This window comes from Vipera ursinii (genome assembly GCF_947247035.1).
Source record: "Vipera ursinii genome assembly, chromosome: 13".
Lineage (NCBI taxonomy): Eukaryota > Metazoa > Chordata > Lepidosauria > Squamata > Viperidae > Vipera > Vipera ursinii.
The window spans coordinates 19,742,645-19,758,303 of NC_139526.1; the positions used below are offsets into that span (position 1 = coordinate 19,742,645).

The following is a 15,659-nucleotide window of genomic DNA, read 5'->3' on the forward strand; positions in this document are numbered from 1 at the left end:
GGCGCGGCGCCATGCGGCGGAGCCCGGCGCGGCCCGGCGGGAGCAGCGGGAGCGCGGGCCTGGGAGGCGGCGGGGGCGGCGGGCTGGGCTGAGCGGCGCCGGGAGAGCCCAGGCGGGCGTGGCCATGGCGGCGGCCGGCTCCTCGCCGCCCCCGCCGCGCAGTACCGAGGTGCGCCTGGGCGGGGGTCCCGGGGGGCGCGCGGCGGTGCGCCTGCGGGCGGCGGCGGGGCGGCGGGGGCGGCGGGCGGGGGCGGCGCTGGGCCCGGGGCTGGGGCTGGGGCTGGGGGCCGGGCGGGCGCCGCGGCTCTTCGAGCGCGCCTCGCCGCGTTGGTGGGACCCGCGCTTCGACTCGAGCAACCTGGAGCAGGCCTGCCGCGAGCGCCGCTTCCCGCAGACGCGGCGCCGGCTCCGCTACGCGCTCTCCTACCTGGGCGCGGCGGCGCTGCTCTGGGGCGCCTACCTGGGCTGGGGGCGCGGCGGGGCGGCGGCGGCGGGGGGCGCGCTGGCCTTGCTGGGCGCCTGCCTGGCCGCGCTGCTCTTCACCTTCACGCGCGCCTACGGCCGCCACCCGGCCGGCTCGGCGCTGGCGCTGGCGCTGCTGGTGCTGGCCCTGCCGCTGGCCACGCAGCTGCCGGCGGCGCCCGGGAGCGGCGCGGCCCCCCCGCCCTGCCTGTCGCCGGTGGGCAGCTTCTCGCTGTGCGTGGAGGCGCTGCTGCTGCTCTACGCCGTGCCGCACCTGCCGCTCTACCTGAGCCTGCTGCTGGGGCTGGGCGGCTCGGTGCTCTTCGAGGCGCTGGGCTACGGCTTCCGCGACGAGCGCTGCTTCGCGCCCCCGCCGGGCCGGCGGCTGGCCCCCTGGGAGCTGCTGGGCAAGGCCCTGCTGCACCTCTGCGTCCACGCCACCGGCGTGCACCTCTTCATCATGTCGGAGGTGCGGTCTCGGAGCACTTTCCTCAAGGTGGGGCAGTCCATCATGCACGGGAAGGACCTGGAGGTGGAGAAGGCCCTGAAGGAGCGAATGATCCACTCGGTCATGCCCAGGATCATCGCCGACGATCTGATGAAGCAGGGGGACGACGAGAGCGAGAACTCCTCCGTCAAGCGCCACTCCGCCTCCAGCCCCAAAAGTAGGAAGAAGAAACCGTCCATTCAGAAGACCCCCATCGTGTTTCGCCCCTTCAAGATGCAGCAGATAGAACAAGTCAGTATTTTGTTTGCCGATATCGTAGGCTTTACCAAAATGAGTGCCAACAAATCTGCGCACGCCCTGGTGGGCCTTTTGAACGACCTCTTTGGGCGCTTTGATCGCCTCTGCGAGGACACCAAGTGCGAGAAAATAAGCACCTTGGGGGATTGCTACTACTGTGTGGCGGGGTGTCCCGAGCCCCGAGCAGATCACGCTTACTGCTGCATTGAGATGGGCTTGGGCATGATCAAAGCCATTGAGCAGTTTTGCCAAGAGAAGAAAGAGATGGTGAATATGAGGGTTGGCGTACACACCGGGACGGTCCTTTGTGGCATTCTGGGAATGAGGAGGTTTAAGTTTGACGTCTGGTCCAATGATGTCAATTTGGCCAATTTAATGGAACAACTGGGCGTTGCTGGGAAGGTCCATATTTCAGAGGCTACTGCAAAATACTTGGATGATCGCTACGAAATGGAGGATGGAAAGGTGATGGAGCGTGTGGGCCAGAGCGTGGTAGCAGATCAGCTGAAAGGTATTTCTCTCATTTTTGCCTGTGAATGAGTTGATTTGCTTTGGAAGTTAGCCTTTTCCTTCTCTGAGCAGATTTGGACCAATTTCATGTTTTACATGAGACCTGCCAGTTAAACGTGGTGCTTCTGCCCTTCCTGGTTCTTTGAAGAGATACTAAAGATGAGGGAGGTGTGCTTTGTAGTTGCAATGTCTTTTGGTTTCCAGTTGGAATTTTAACCAACTGATTATTTCATAGTTTGTGATATGTCACTCATGCCACTTTACCATGCACACTTTTATAATAACAATATACCTTTATTGCTATGAAGGTAAGTCACATGTTTCGTAAAAATAAATTATCACTTTGTAAGGAAAAGCACTACAGTATTCTGAAGGGCAGTTAAGACTGAGCTCTTCCGTAAGATTGTTGAGCAAGGAAAAAAGTTGCTTTTGATGCCAGCTTTTTGGGGGATAGTTTTTATGATTCTATGAGTGTCGTAAACTGCTAGATGTGGTATATGGTCAGCAGAATTTTTATTCTGATGATCATATACTGACTTCTAGCAGTTTAGTATCAATTTTTATTACGGTCATTGACCAGGATTAATAATAGGATCTTAAATAAAAGAAAAGCGCAGATAAATGTGAGATAAATGAGTAGTGGGTGGGACTGGAGTAAAAGATCCTGTAAAGTACACAAAAACCAGTCTGTCTTCAGGTTGTGCAAATGTTGTGGATGTGGTATATTTAGATTTCAGCAAAGCATTTGACAGAGTGTAAGGCAGCCTACTACTTGATGAGATAGAACAGCGTGGGACACGCTGTGCCATTACCAGATGGGTTTGGAGTTGGCTGGCTGAGCGCACTCAGCATGTAATCCTTACGGAACTACTTCTGTGTGGAGGGAAGCACGCAGTGCTCTTCAGTGTCTGCAGAAATGACCCAGATGAGAGGATGAAAGGGATGCTCATCAGTTTGCAGATGACACAAAGTCGTTCCCAGGTCTTCATTTGATACCAAAAGCCTTTTGGAAGTTAAAATTCACAGTGACAATGAAACAGAGTGCTCTTAAATAAAACCAAAACATATACAATATTTAAGAATTTTAAAACGCTGCTGGGTTATATTTCACAATCCTATTTTTTTAAAGAAGATAATAGAAAAATAGCCAATGAAAAACAAATTACTAATAGCTAGCCAAGCAATTTATAAAATGCAGCTTTGTTGCTAAAAAGTGGATTTGGCTGTTTCCAAAGGACAAATGAGACATTTGAACAGCCAAATCCACTTTTTAGCAACTTTTGGCAAGGGGTGTACGATAGCCAGCCGTAGTAAACAGCTTCTTGCAGAAAGGAACTCTACAGATAAGTTGGGGGGAAGCGTATAGTAGAGGAATAATAGCGGATATTTTAACTATAGTTTTCCTGTAGGTTTGAAAACATACTTGATTTCTGGCTTGAAAAAGAAGGAGAGCCACTGCAGCTGCTCGGAGATGCTCCTCCTCCCAGGTCTAGAAGCAGGAGACGGGAACAAGCCACAGGGAGCTTCAGAGAATGTGGATGATTTAACAAAAGCATTCAAGTACTTAGAAAAAAATAAGGTTTGACAAATGCAAATTCTGTACATTTCTGTGGATTAATGTTTAGAAACCTGTTTTAACAACCTACCTGAGCTTGGAAACTTATATTTACAGTTACTGATCCTCTAAGAAGGCAAATCATAAATTGCTTTATTTTTTGCTGTGGAAGTCATAAGATGAGAAGGTCTAGATTATGAATTGGCTGCGAGGGGCTTGCTTTAAATCTCACACAGCCTAGGAGCTTTCGCACTGTTGACTGCAGGAGGAATGAACGGTGCCTAGTACAGAGCTGGAAAATGCTGCTCTAAGCACTTCCGAGAAAGCCAGCAATCAGTTGGCATAAAGGGGCAAGGATCAGGGTTGCTGGCTTTGGTAGAGTGAGTGGCACAAAATCATTCAATGCGACTAAGAAAAAAGGCCATAGCTGTTGGGATGGGTCTGCTTTTGTAAAGGGTGTATAAGAGTGTTTGTTCCAAAAACGCAAGTATTTGCTTTTCTAATATATATATATATATATATATATATATATATATATATATATATATATATATATATATATATATATATATATATATATATATATATATATATATATATATATTCTCCCTAATTCTTTATTAGCAATTTGAATAATTTACACAAATAATGAGCTGTCATAAGTTGACTATATCCTGTGGATAGCCTTGGGTTAGGCAAAAACAGGAAAGAAAGAGTTAATTAGCAAGGTGTATTAAAAAAAACCTTGACAAATACTTTATATATATATAATGACTTCCTTCCGTGCCCAAATCCATTTCATTTTGTTCTGAAACATTTAAGGTGGGAAAAATGTCCCAAGCAGCCTAGATCAGAGGCCCCCAACCTTTTGGATACCAAGAGTCAATTCCACGGAGAGAGTTTTTTCTGCAGACGGGGTGTGTGGTTTCGTGTGCTGCCTGCATCCTGCAGATGGGGCTTCGCTTATTTGTGCGGACTGGTTTCTGGCATGATGCGGACTGGTCCCGATCCATGGAGCGGGGCTTGGGGACCCCTGGCCTTGATAGCGTCCCAGGAGTTGCACAAAATATGTGCCATTCTGAAGAGCATACAGATACCCACAGTACAGGCAGGCCAGGGACGAAAAGAGGAATTCATCCTATAGTGTGTTTCTTTGTGGTTGCAGATCTGCCATTCGTGCAGTGTTACATTTTCTTCTGGCTGTGCTATGAGTGCAGAGGAAGGAGCCATTCAGAACGGATGCCAGGAGGACCACAAGACCAGCACAAAGGTAACTTACTCTCAAGCCTCCTCCTCCTCCTCCTCCTCCTCCTCCATTCATCCACAGAGCAGAAGCTGAGGCAGGTCAGTCACGGGACCAGGCAGACTCAGATTTTGGTAGCCTTTGAAACAGAGGGTGCAGGTAAAACCGCAGGACAGGCGGCCTTCTGGCCCTGGCGTCCTCAAGGGCAGATGGTCCCAGTGGCAGACCCTTTCCTTCTTCTCAGGACTGGCATGTACGAAATTAGACCTAGGGTGATTTAAAGAGCACCGTGATGTACACTTGGATACTTTTTCAAATCTAATCCCTTTGCTACTTTGTAAGTTGGGTTGCTTATAGTGCACTTTCTTTTGCTTTCCCATCAACTAGATTAGTGTCGCCTTTTGTTTTAATTTTTCAGTGATGAACAGGCATCCTAACAATTCTTTTTTTTTAAGAGTTGGAATTTCAGCCTCTGGTAATATGGCTCTTTTTAGGTTCCTAATTTTTTTAGCCTGAAACCCAGAAAAGATAAATCGTACTTTATTTAATTTTAGTTTAAAATGCATTTTCTATAGCTTTTAAAGAAATGTTAACCTTTTCCCTTTCTAAACATTGTTTGAGGTTTTCTGAGCATAAAGAGCTGGGGAAACCTGACTTCAGACTTCTATTTGCTCAGGAGTGACAGGCGCCTGACAGTTCCTTCCCGTTCTGAAAGTGGACACGAGGGTGTTCCAATTACGCTTGTTAAAAAATGTGTATCTCATTTGAAGCCACCTTTGGGATTAGACATGGTGATAATAAAATGATTCATGACATGATACAAATCTTTCTGCTTTTGTTAATTTAATCAGGTTTGTTTCTTTAATAATTTATTGCCCTTATGTTTCTTTTCTTCTTTAAATCTTGCAAGTGCTGTTTTATACATTCAAAAACAAAATCTTTGAGATGATTTTTCTACCCCAATATACTTGTAGAAACAGACAAGTATGATCTGAATTCTCTCTGACTTAATCATAAACCACTTTAATTTTTCTTCTTGTCTCAATCAGAGTCCTGGGGGAGGTAGCCCAAAGTCTCGGAATGGGCTTCTAAGTCCCCCGCAAGAGGAGAAACTGAGCAACAGCCAAACATCTCTTTATGAAATGTTGCAAGAGAAAGGAAGATGGGTTGGGGCAAGCTTGGATCACTCAGCTCTTCTGCCATTGCGGTTCAAAAATATCAGAGAAAAAACAGATGCTCACTTTGTTGATGTTATTAAAGAAGACAGGTGAGGCAAAGCATTCTCATTGCTTGGACCTTTGCTCTGCATGGGGGGCTCTGCAAAGGTTCAGCAGATTGGGGGAGAGGGAGCCCTCCACGGCCCACCGAAGCCCAATTAAGGATGGACTAATAATTAGAAATGCCTGTCAATGGAAGATGGGTAATCATTGTTTCTTTGTTGGAGAATAAACTTTCCTAAAATGAATCTTTTCCTCAGCTTGATGAAAGACTATTTTTTTAAGCCACCCATTAACAAGTTGAGCCTGAACTTCCTTGATCATGATTTGGAGATGGCCTACCGGAGCAGCTACCAAGAAGAGGTAAGGTTTTGTGTATGTGGATCTGTGTGCATGTATCTAAGGAACACAGTAACAAAATGTCAAAACATTTTATGTTTATTTTAACTGTTCATGTTGACTGGGGAGAGATCAGTAATTATTATGCTGTTTGTTTTTTACACTGACATTCCCTCTAAAAAAAAAAGCTTGGTTAGCAGTTTGGCAGTTACTTTTGATTTGGGGTTCAAGTGTGTTTTGTCTCTGCTTTTGCCATTGGTGAAGGGATGTCTTTGAAAGGGAAACTGAAATTGCAGCATCTGCAGCGTAGCAACCAGGCTCCTGTCTAGAGTCTCCAAGCAGGAACATGTAATAACTATCTGGATAGATACGTTGGCTTGATGCTAAATTTAAAGAGCTTGCTTTTATGTGTAAACATGCATGCTCTTTCTACTTGAACCGTATAGATTAATAAATAAAACTTTTTTCTTGCGTTTTACTGCTTTTATTTAAATAGGTATATGAAATTCTGGCAAAGTATCTGATAAAGTATTTGTTTTTATTCCAGTATTATATCATCTGCTTCTGCAGGAGAAACCCTACCCTTCAGGCCACTAAATAGCTAGTGCTGTTATTAACTTAGGGTCTCTTGTGTGCAAATGGAAGACTTCACATATAAATTTGGGTTCAGATTTGCAAACTTCCGCAAGAATGTTTTTTATTGATAGTTTACTTTACAGACCATTGTCCTGGAAACAGCCCTTGTTGCGACTGCTTTAAACTTTAGTCCTGTATCACTTCTTTTGCGTGTCTATATGCACTAAAAAGACCTATCATTCCGTATAGAGTGGGCAAATGTGCACTATTTGCATACAAAGATAGTTAAAAGATAGATGGAAGGTCTCTCTTATAACAGAAATATCCCTCAGCTATCCTAAGGAATAATCCATGACGTTTATAATAACCTTGTATCACAGAGAGGTTATGAGGGTCTGATTTCTCCTAAAGTGGTTTTGAGAATAATTTCCTCTAAGAAACTAAATTTGTTTTGTTGTACTCACTTTTGCTGATTGTTTTCTTTCTGGTAGCCTTTTAGAGAACTGATTCTGAAAATTGCTGCTGTGTTTTAGTAATCTTTTTCTTAAAGTAGAGTGCTGCAGAGAACCTTTGTAAAGAATGGAGGTCATCTCTGGATCAGATTCTGAAATCAAATTGAAAAGTATAGAGTTGGGTGACTTTTGATTTCCCTGCTTGGTGTTGGGTTCTGAAGAAGCCCATGTGTGGCCAGGTAAGTTCGACCTCGCTCTCCACAGGTGGTTAGAAGAGTCCCTGTGAAGACCTTCGCCAGTGCTACCTTCAGTTCCCTCCTGGACGTGTGCCTCTCCGCCACTGTCTTCCTCATCCTCTCCATCGCTTGCTTCCTGAAATACGGGGTGGTGGCCTCTCCTCCCCCTCCTGCAGCTGTGGCTGTGGCAGTAGTGGCTGTCCTGCTCGAGGTGGTCTCGCTTACCATCTCAATCAGGTGAGCCAAATGCTGCGCTTGTCCTTCCTCCCTCAATATTAGGGCTCCCTTGTTCGGTATGGGTGACAGCAAATGCCCCCGCCCAGCAGACCCCTGCCCTTGTAGAAAAACTGGAGCTGGCTGTGGATGCCCAGGAGCCTCCCTTGGGATTCCTTCCAGGGTCACCAATTGTCTTTCATGCCCGGGAGAAAGAGGGGTTGTCCTAATTTTGGAAGAGGGGGAGGCTCTGATGTCACTTGCGGGAGAGAGGGGTTCTCCTGAGATCGAGGGCAGGGAAACCTCAACGGCCGTGTCTGTGGTTTCCAGGATGGCTTTTTTTCTGGAGGATATGATGGTCTGCACTAAGCGACTCTTGGAAGTGATTGCCGGGTGGCTGCCCAGACACTTCATCGGGGCCGTTTTGATCTCCCTGCCTGCTCTTGCGGTCTTCTCACACTTCACCTCCGAGTTTGGAACTAACCTCTATGTAAGTTGGCCTCAACTCTTGGTGGGCAAGCTTCCGAGTGAGAAAGCGCGAGGGAGGGGTCTTTTACCCTACTTTTGGTCATTGGAATCTTTGGCTCTGAGTGCCAAATCACAGGCAGAAACTTCTTTTCCAGGAGTGGAAACTGGTAGTTGGAAGGGCAGTGGCTCCCTTTGCCCATCCTAGTCAACTAGCCTAGTCCTAAGGGCTCCGCTTCTCAGAGCTTTGCTGCCAGTGCTAGGAGCCCAGAGCAGGGGGGAGAAGGCGTGACAGATGGCAGTTTATCTGCCACCCAAGCCCAAATTTGGTCTACTGCAATTCCCTGGACTTCTTCTTCTATTTACCGTGTCTCGGCTGCACAGGCCTTCTGGAAAGGCCTCTGATGGTGAAATGCAGGCCCGAGCTCCATTCTCAGGTGGAGAAGAAGCGGGCCGGCCAGATAGGTCTTACTTTGGGGGAAACACGGTAAGAAGCCAGTGGATTCTGATTCAGATATCCTGCCTTTAGTGAAGTTTTCCCTGGATTAGGTTGATCATTCAGCTTGAGGTCTGGCCACTTTAGGAATCTTCATGGCAGAGCCATCGCGTTTCTCCTTCTCCCCCCCTCCCCCAAATCATAGCAAAACTAGGCATTTTCCACCAGGCATAGAAGGAGATAGGCTTTAAAATATGACTTTAATTAAATCCACGGACTATTAAAGATTCCACAGCTGCTCTAAGCTCATCACTTATTTTAACTTTGGGATTTTTTGAGGAAAGGTGCAACTTCTTTGCTCTGATTTGCTCCATTGTTCTGACTGGTGTTTCTTTTGTTGCAGTCCACCATGTTTATGTGTTCTGCAGTTCTCATCACAATAGTCCAGTACTGTAACTTTTGCCAGCTCAGCTCCTGGTTGAGATCCTCTTTGGCTACCCTTGTGGGAGGGGTCCTCCTCCTCCTCCTGCACGTGTCCTGGTGTTCCGACAGGTGAGCCACGGCAAATCCATCACAATTCTGACGAAGAGCAGGCTGCCGTATCCAGGAAAGGTCCCAGGCTGCTGGAATGAAGTCTGCTTGCTTCAAGACAAGTGCCACAATTTTTGCCAGTTTTGCCTAGGAGTGTGGCTAAGCAATGAAAGAAAAAGTGTGAAGGGGACTAGTGTGCGCATGCATCACAGGGATTAGCAAATTAGTGAGAGAAGAAGTCCTAATTTGTGACTACGGTTGGTGCAATGTAGTTTTCCTTGTTTTGGTCCAGACTTGGTTTGCTGGTAATGTGAGACTGTTACGTTTCTGTTGCAGCTTCTTGGAGGAGTCAAATCTTGTTTCACCGAGGAATTTAAGGTATGTTTTAAAAAGCTATTGGGCTTGATTGTTTCTCAGCCTCCAGCCTTTGGCTTACGTTCTCTAAGAATCCAAAGTGCTCTATTCGCCAGCTGAGAGTCGGAATAGAAGTTGTGGCCAAAAGGAAAAAGATTTTGAAGAGGCTAAAATTTGGACTGTGAACCACTGGTTTCCTTTCTGTGAAGTGCAGCTAAGTTCTGAAACAGTGAGATGGATTATTTCCAAGCATAATATTTTTATAGAGCTGTAACATTATAAAGCCAGGTGCTGTTAAGCTGTCATGCCTACATATTGAAAAGTCTCTCACTTGCAGTGTTGTGTGGCCAGATGTGTCTCTTCTGTTAACTGCTAAGAGAGACGCTGTAATGATTTGAGCTGTTGGACAGTTTCTATTTGTATCAAGATACGTATCAAAATTAGGTGTTCTTACAATGCGTACATCACTCATTTGATTTAAGGAAATTCTCTTTGGAATTTGACTTGGGAAAAAATGTTGCATCGAGCTGCCTGTCCTCTGCCATAGGCCACTTGCTCAGAGCAAAGGCCACATTTTAGCACACCCCAACTTCACATGTACCCTCTGTGCCAACACACTGAGCCTTTAAATGCTGATACATGTTCACGTAAAAACTAGGTGATTATAAAGATCAACAGCACCTGTTTGAGATCCCAAGCAGAATGATCTGAAGTTACCTTTAAAGTACGCATTCTCTTTTTTGTTTTGTTCCTCCCCCACCCCCAGCTTCATAGAGAATGCCTGCAACAGGTCTGCGTCGGAAGACTTCAGTAGGCCGGCAGATATGATTGGCCTGGAAGTGGTTTTGGGCCTCTTCCTTCTCCTTGTCTTAGTTTGGTTCTTAAATCGGGAGTTTGAGGTGAGTTACCGTCTCCATTATCATGGAGATGTGGAAGCTGACCTTCACCGTATCAAGATTCAAAGCATGAGGGACCAGGCAGACTGGCTCCTGCGGAACATAATTCCCTACCATGTGGCCGAGCAGCTGAAAGTGTCCCAAAGTTATTCCAAAAACCACGACAGTGGGGGGGTGATCTTTGCCAGCATTGTGAACTTCAGCGAGTTCTACGAGGAGAATTACGAAGGAGGCAAGGAATGTTACCGCGTCCTGAATGAACTGATTGGCGATTTTGATGAGCTGTTGAGCAAGCCTAATTACAGCAGCATTGAGAAAATAAAAACCATTGGGGCCACCTACATGGCTGCCTCTGGGCTGAATGCTTCCCAGTGCCAGGACAGCAGTAACCCCCATGCCCATCTGCAGACGCTTTTTGAATTTGCCAAAGAAATGATGCGAGTGGTTGATGACTTTAACAATAACATGCTGTGGTTCAATTTTAAGCTGAGGATTGGCTTTAACCATGGCCCCCTAACAGCCGGGGTCATTGGCACCACCAAGCTCTTGTACGACATCTGGGGAGACACTGTGAATATAGCAAGCAGGATGGACACCACGGGAGTCGAGTGCCGGATCCAGGTGAGCGAGGAGAGTTACCGCATTCTTCACAAAATGGGCTATGACTTTGATTACCGTGGGACAGTCAACGTGAAGGGCAAAGGCCAAATGAAGACTTTCCTCTATCCCAAATGCATAGACAGTGGGGTGGTGCCCCACCATCAGTTGTCTATCTCTCCGGACATTCGGGTTCAAGTAGATGGCAGCATCGGGCGATCTCCAACTGATGAGATCACCAACTTGGTGCCTTCTGTACAGAACTTGGATAAGTTGCCCCCCGACCTGGAGCTCAAAGATTTGCTTCCCCGCTTCAAGAAGTTTCCCAAAGAATTGGTTAAATTAGACAGTCGCCCTCAGTTTGGTGCAGCTGGTGAGAAGGGTGACTGTGAGGAGGCCAGGCCGGAGGAAGCCAGCGAACTGACCAAACTGAACAGCTCCCGGAGTGTGTGATGCCCATCGATTCTTCTCTGTGAGAAATCTGAGCGCTCTCTTGCACGGAGGGGATGACAGGAAGCGGCAGAGCCTAGCTCAGTTGTTTCCCCTCTTTCTTTGGGCAGCACCTGAATTAGAGAGAATCATAGCCATGCCAGGCTCTGGCCCTTTTCAACCCCCTTGAAATGTTTGTGTTTTTTCCCCCGAGAGGAGACATCAAGTGCCTTCAGAGAGACTGCTGGGCTCCTCTCTGGACTGAGGAGAAGCGGTATAGATTGGGGATTGGAACACATTCAGAGGACAAGCTGTGGTTACTTCATTTCTATTTCTCATCAACAGCTTCCTTTGCACCTCCAAGCAGAGTGAATAAGTAGGTGTGTGAGTGTCATCAGCGCTCACATTTTATATGTAAACACAGATAATTGCATGTTTGCCTACCTTCTGTGATGGACACTAAGAGCTGGTCAAGGGAGATACCGGGGGCCAGAAGGAATGATCGTCTTGGAACAGGGAGGAACAGTAAGATTTCATTGGGAGTTCAGCACTTACTAAAGAAGCAGCTGAGCTGTTTACCAAAGTCAGATTAAAGTGCCATTGTGCTTTCTGACACCCTGCGCTTGCCGTTTCCCAGCAGATCAGAAGGGTAGTGTACCAGTCGGTTGGATGTGCTGGTGCCACCAATTTTGCCTCTGGTGGTTCCTCATTTTACCATTGCCAATATAGGGGGTGGGAAATGACTTGGGCCTACCCCACTTTATTTTTTGCTTTCGGGGCCCTGCTGGCCTAATCCCATGTCAGCTTACTTGTCTTCATGCAGAAGCCAGGCTGTCCCTTAGCAGAATCGGCCCCAAAGAGAATGATAATGCATCCAATGGGATCTGGATTAACTCATGCAGTATTTGAGTCATGGCTCTTGCTCTTTGTCCCAAAGATGCTTTTTCACGAGGCAACTGGACTTTCTTGTTTTTCTTTGAAGATGTTTCGCTTCTCATCCAAGAAGTTTCATGAGCTGAAGAAGCTTCTTTGATGAGAAGCAAAGTGTCTTCAAAGAAAAACAAGGGAATCCAGTTGCCTCGTGAAAAATCACCTTTGGGATAACTATGACCTGGATGACTGACAATCTCCATAGACATCTTGCTCACTGTGTGTCACAAGATGTCAAAACAAGTGGGAATAACATAAGCCCTCAGCCGTGTAGCCTTTTGCTGAGGAAATGATACACTCTTTTATTTGGCACGATGTTTTGATTCCAGTACACTCTAGTGAAATATTGCCCCAACTAAAGAAAAGAAATCCAATCATAAATCTGTAATATTAATATGCAAAAATGAATAGGGACTTATCTACTTTTTCCCAAGCTCAGAAAACCTGAAAATCAAAATGCTTTAAGGGTTACCGTTAGACAAACGTGGACAACTTTAAAAGTAGAATTATCCTTTGGTACTTTTTCACCACCAGAATTCATGAAGTCTAAAGATGGCACTGTTCCCTCTTTTTGTTGGTCAGGTGACTGTTAAAACTAGAGTATAAGTCCCCCCCGCCAATTATTGAATGTATCCCTAGAATTTATGGCCCCAAAGGAGCTTTTCTGTACTCCATTCTTTCTTTCGATGTATCACCATAGCTGTGCCAAACAGCACTACAATGTGCAAGCTTCTTTTCCAGCATGGGCTGAAGGCGCAGCAACGCAGGCTGTCCTCCACGCTTTTCAGGGAGGAAAACAGGGCTGTGCTTTGCAAAGCGCAATTACAAAGGCATCCTTTTTTTCCTGTCTAGCGTACTGTGGTTACATTGCTAAACATCAGGATTGGGAATTACCAACAATATATGTGATAGGTTGTAGGAGTAGGCTGCACTCATTTGGATGCATCTTCTTGCCTCCCTTCCAGTTGAGCTTCCAAAAAAGTCGGTGTCTATTTATATTTCCTATAAATGAATAATCTGAGGTCACCCTTTGAATTCTAGTTTCTGTTTGAACTGTTGTTTTCCATATGCTAAGTGGATTGCGCTTAATGCCACAAGCCTCAGCAGGCAGGCAGTTGCTAGAAAGAACTTTTTTGAGTGGTGGCATTTTGCTTAAGGATCAAAAATAACCAGCAGTGCTAAACCAGCTACAGTACTTTGATTTTTTCCTGGGTTCTGCTCTTAGTATGGAGTAGATTGTTGATTGCCTTGGGTTTCCTGCCAGAAGGGACCGGCAGAGTTACATCCAGCTTTTTCAGAGAAGAGCAGTAGCACTGCCTAGATTGCTGCTAAGCGTAGCTCTTTCCTGTGTCAAAAGTGCAAAAAGTTCCGAGTCTTTATTTTACTTACTTCAGTTCTGGAGACCGATGGTCTTGGAGAGGGAAAGACCTTGACCATTTTATGGTGCTAAGATCTGTAGTGTTCAGTCAGCAAAGTAACCTGAAAAGTAAATTCAGCACAGCCTGCGCTTGAAGAATGCAGCTTGCTACCTTGAAGCTTTCATCCATGGGTTCCCCAAGGCAAACAGGGTAGCTGGCTGGCCTAAGCCATCTTGGATCCCAGAAAGGGTTTCTTGGTGTGACCAAATAACGGGTTCAACCGAGGTTAGTGGGATTTTCCAGTCCTTTCTCTGTCAGAATGGTCCAGAAGAGAGGTTAAACAGGCTTCCACAAACAGTTTTTATTCTAAAAGATGTTCATGTTGCCACTATCCACAGATAACTAGATGGAAAGAAGGGTTCTTTGGGAAAAATGGAATAATTGTTGAGCATTTCAAACACAGCAAAACAGCAACAAAAATTCTGAAAAAAGGACAGGTTGTGGGTCCATCATGGTAGTTCAGAAATTTTGGGTAAGTGCTTTATTAAATGCACATGTAAATAGTACTGCTCCAGTACTGTGCACAGTGTCCTGTATTTTGGAATATTCTAAGATGAGAGAACTTGACAATATAAGTGGAAATTGCAGGCCGATAGGTGCACTGGGGGGCTAACAAGCAGCAAATCCCTGAAGGGTAGGAGGGATCTGTGGGATGGCAAGGTCCTGAGCTCCTGGGGCCTTTTTGTGAAGAAACTCCTCAGCTTGGGCTCTCCTGTGAAGAGGCGTAAGGAGATGTCGGGCCTGACGTGGAAGAGAAACAGGAGACTTGTACAGAAGAGGGCCGGGAAGGAGCTCTGCCTTGCTTTGCTGAAAGTGGAGTTTTATTCAAATTCTTGGCACTTAACTGAAGCTAGATTCAGTCAAATCAAGGAAGTGAGGACCTGTTAAGGAGTGGATCAAGTTTGCATCCTCTTCTGCTGACTATAATCTCTTGATTTTGATCAAAGTCTTTGCTTTTGACTTCCACAGCAGGCAGTTTCCTCCTTGCCTTTCTTCTGGGACTTTCTGGTTTTCTCCCTAGTAAATCCTGACAGGAATAATAATTCTGCCTTTTTCTCCATACCTTGCATTTCCTAGAGCATCTGCTAGTTCTGTAGTATGCAGGCATCACAATGGTGCCAGTGGGGCGCTGTTCCTATTTTGCAAAAACAATACTTCTAGAAGAGGCCATGGAACTACTGACCTCTGTGAGAAGCTCCCGAGCACTGGAGAATTTGAGGGCTGCCCAAATGTACGTTGGTTCTTCACTGCTGCTGCCCCTTCTGCGCTGATCCACATAGCAGCAAGGTGTGAGTATCTGCCCTCTTAGTTCTCAGAAACAAGATCATCTTAATTCGGACAGGAACATGTTATGATTGATGGCTGGTTTAGGAGTTTTTCGGGCTGTTCTCAGCAATAGGCCACGGCAGATGCATTTTGTCCTGGGAAATAGGCGATGCATCTCCTCTGCCTTTGTCTAAGTCTGGGCTGTGCAATACCCTTGTCTGCCCTCACTGTGCACAGAAATGGATCCTTTGTCACTGTTGCCTCATGTGCTGAAATATTTAGGGAAAGAGCAATGACACTTGAAGCCCCTTCATTGCCTTGAAATGTGTCTGCTTAAACCATGTGCCTAGTGTGGTGTGCTCAGGCCAACATCTTGGGTAAACACGATATAATTTATCAGCTAATCCTCAGCTGGTTTGCAGGACACATGGGGCTCACATGTGCTGGGTCAGGACTGCCGTATGAACGCACCAGGGCTCATGTGCTGTTCGGCTTCCCTTGAACCAGGCTTTCCGAGGGAAGGCTCCTGAGCAATTGAGCTGGCTTTTAAAATCAGTTCTTTGGCGTGGCCATGACTCCTCTCAAGCCATTCCTTTGCTTGGCTGGCCCAGAAGTGTCAGGGGTTAACTGACTGCTGGAAAGGGGGGGGGGGAAGAGAGTGGTTGCCAGATGTGGGAGCTGTAAATAGCCCTGAGAATAGGCCTGGCTGACATCTGACAGCAAAGGTGAAATGCTGCAAGATGAATGGGGATGAACAATAGAAACCTTTCCTTGTTATTTAGGCAATGT

The 15,659-nt window shown here is 46.4% G+C and overlaps 1 protein-coding gene across 1 annotated transcript; it reads left to right on the forward strand.

Annotated features, from left to right (window-relative positions):
* Positions 1-124: 124 nt before the first annotated feature.
* On the forward strand, positions 125-15,581 carry ADCY9 (adenylate cyclase 9; the record flags this gene model as incomplete). The annotated part of the gene is made up of 10 exons (XM_083372695.1): positions 125-1,718; positions 3,127-3,296; positions 4,438-4,542; positions 5,565-5,782; positions 5,993-6,095; positions 7,364-7,572; positions 7,879-8,038; positions 8,853-9,001; positions 9,317-9,358; positions 10,101-15,581. The coding sequence occupies 10 exons, from the start codon at positions 125-127 to the stop codon at positions 11,278-11,280; spliced, it is 3,930 nt and encodes a 1,309-aa protein (XP_083228821.1). The 3' UTR covers positions 11,281-15,581.
* Positions 15,582-15,659: the final 78 nt, after the last annotated feature.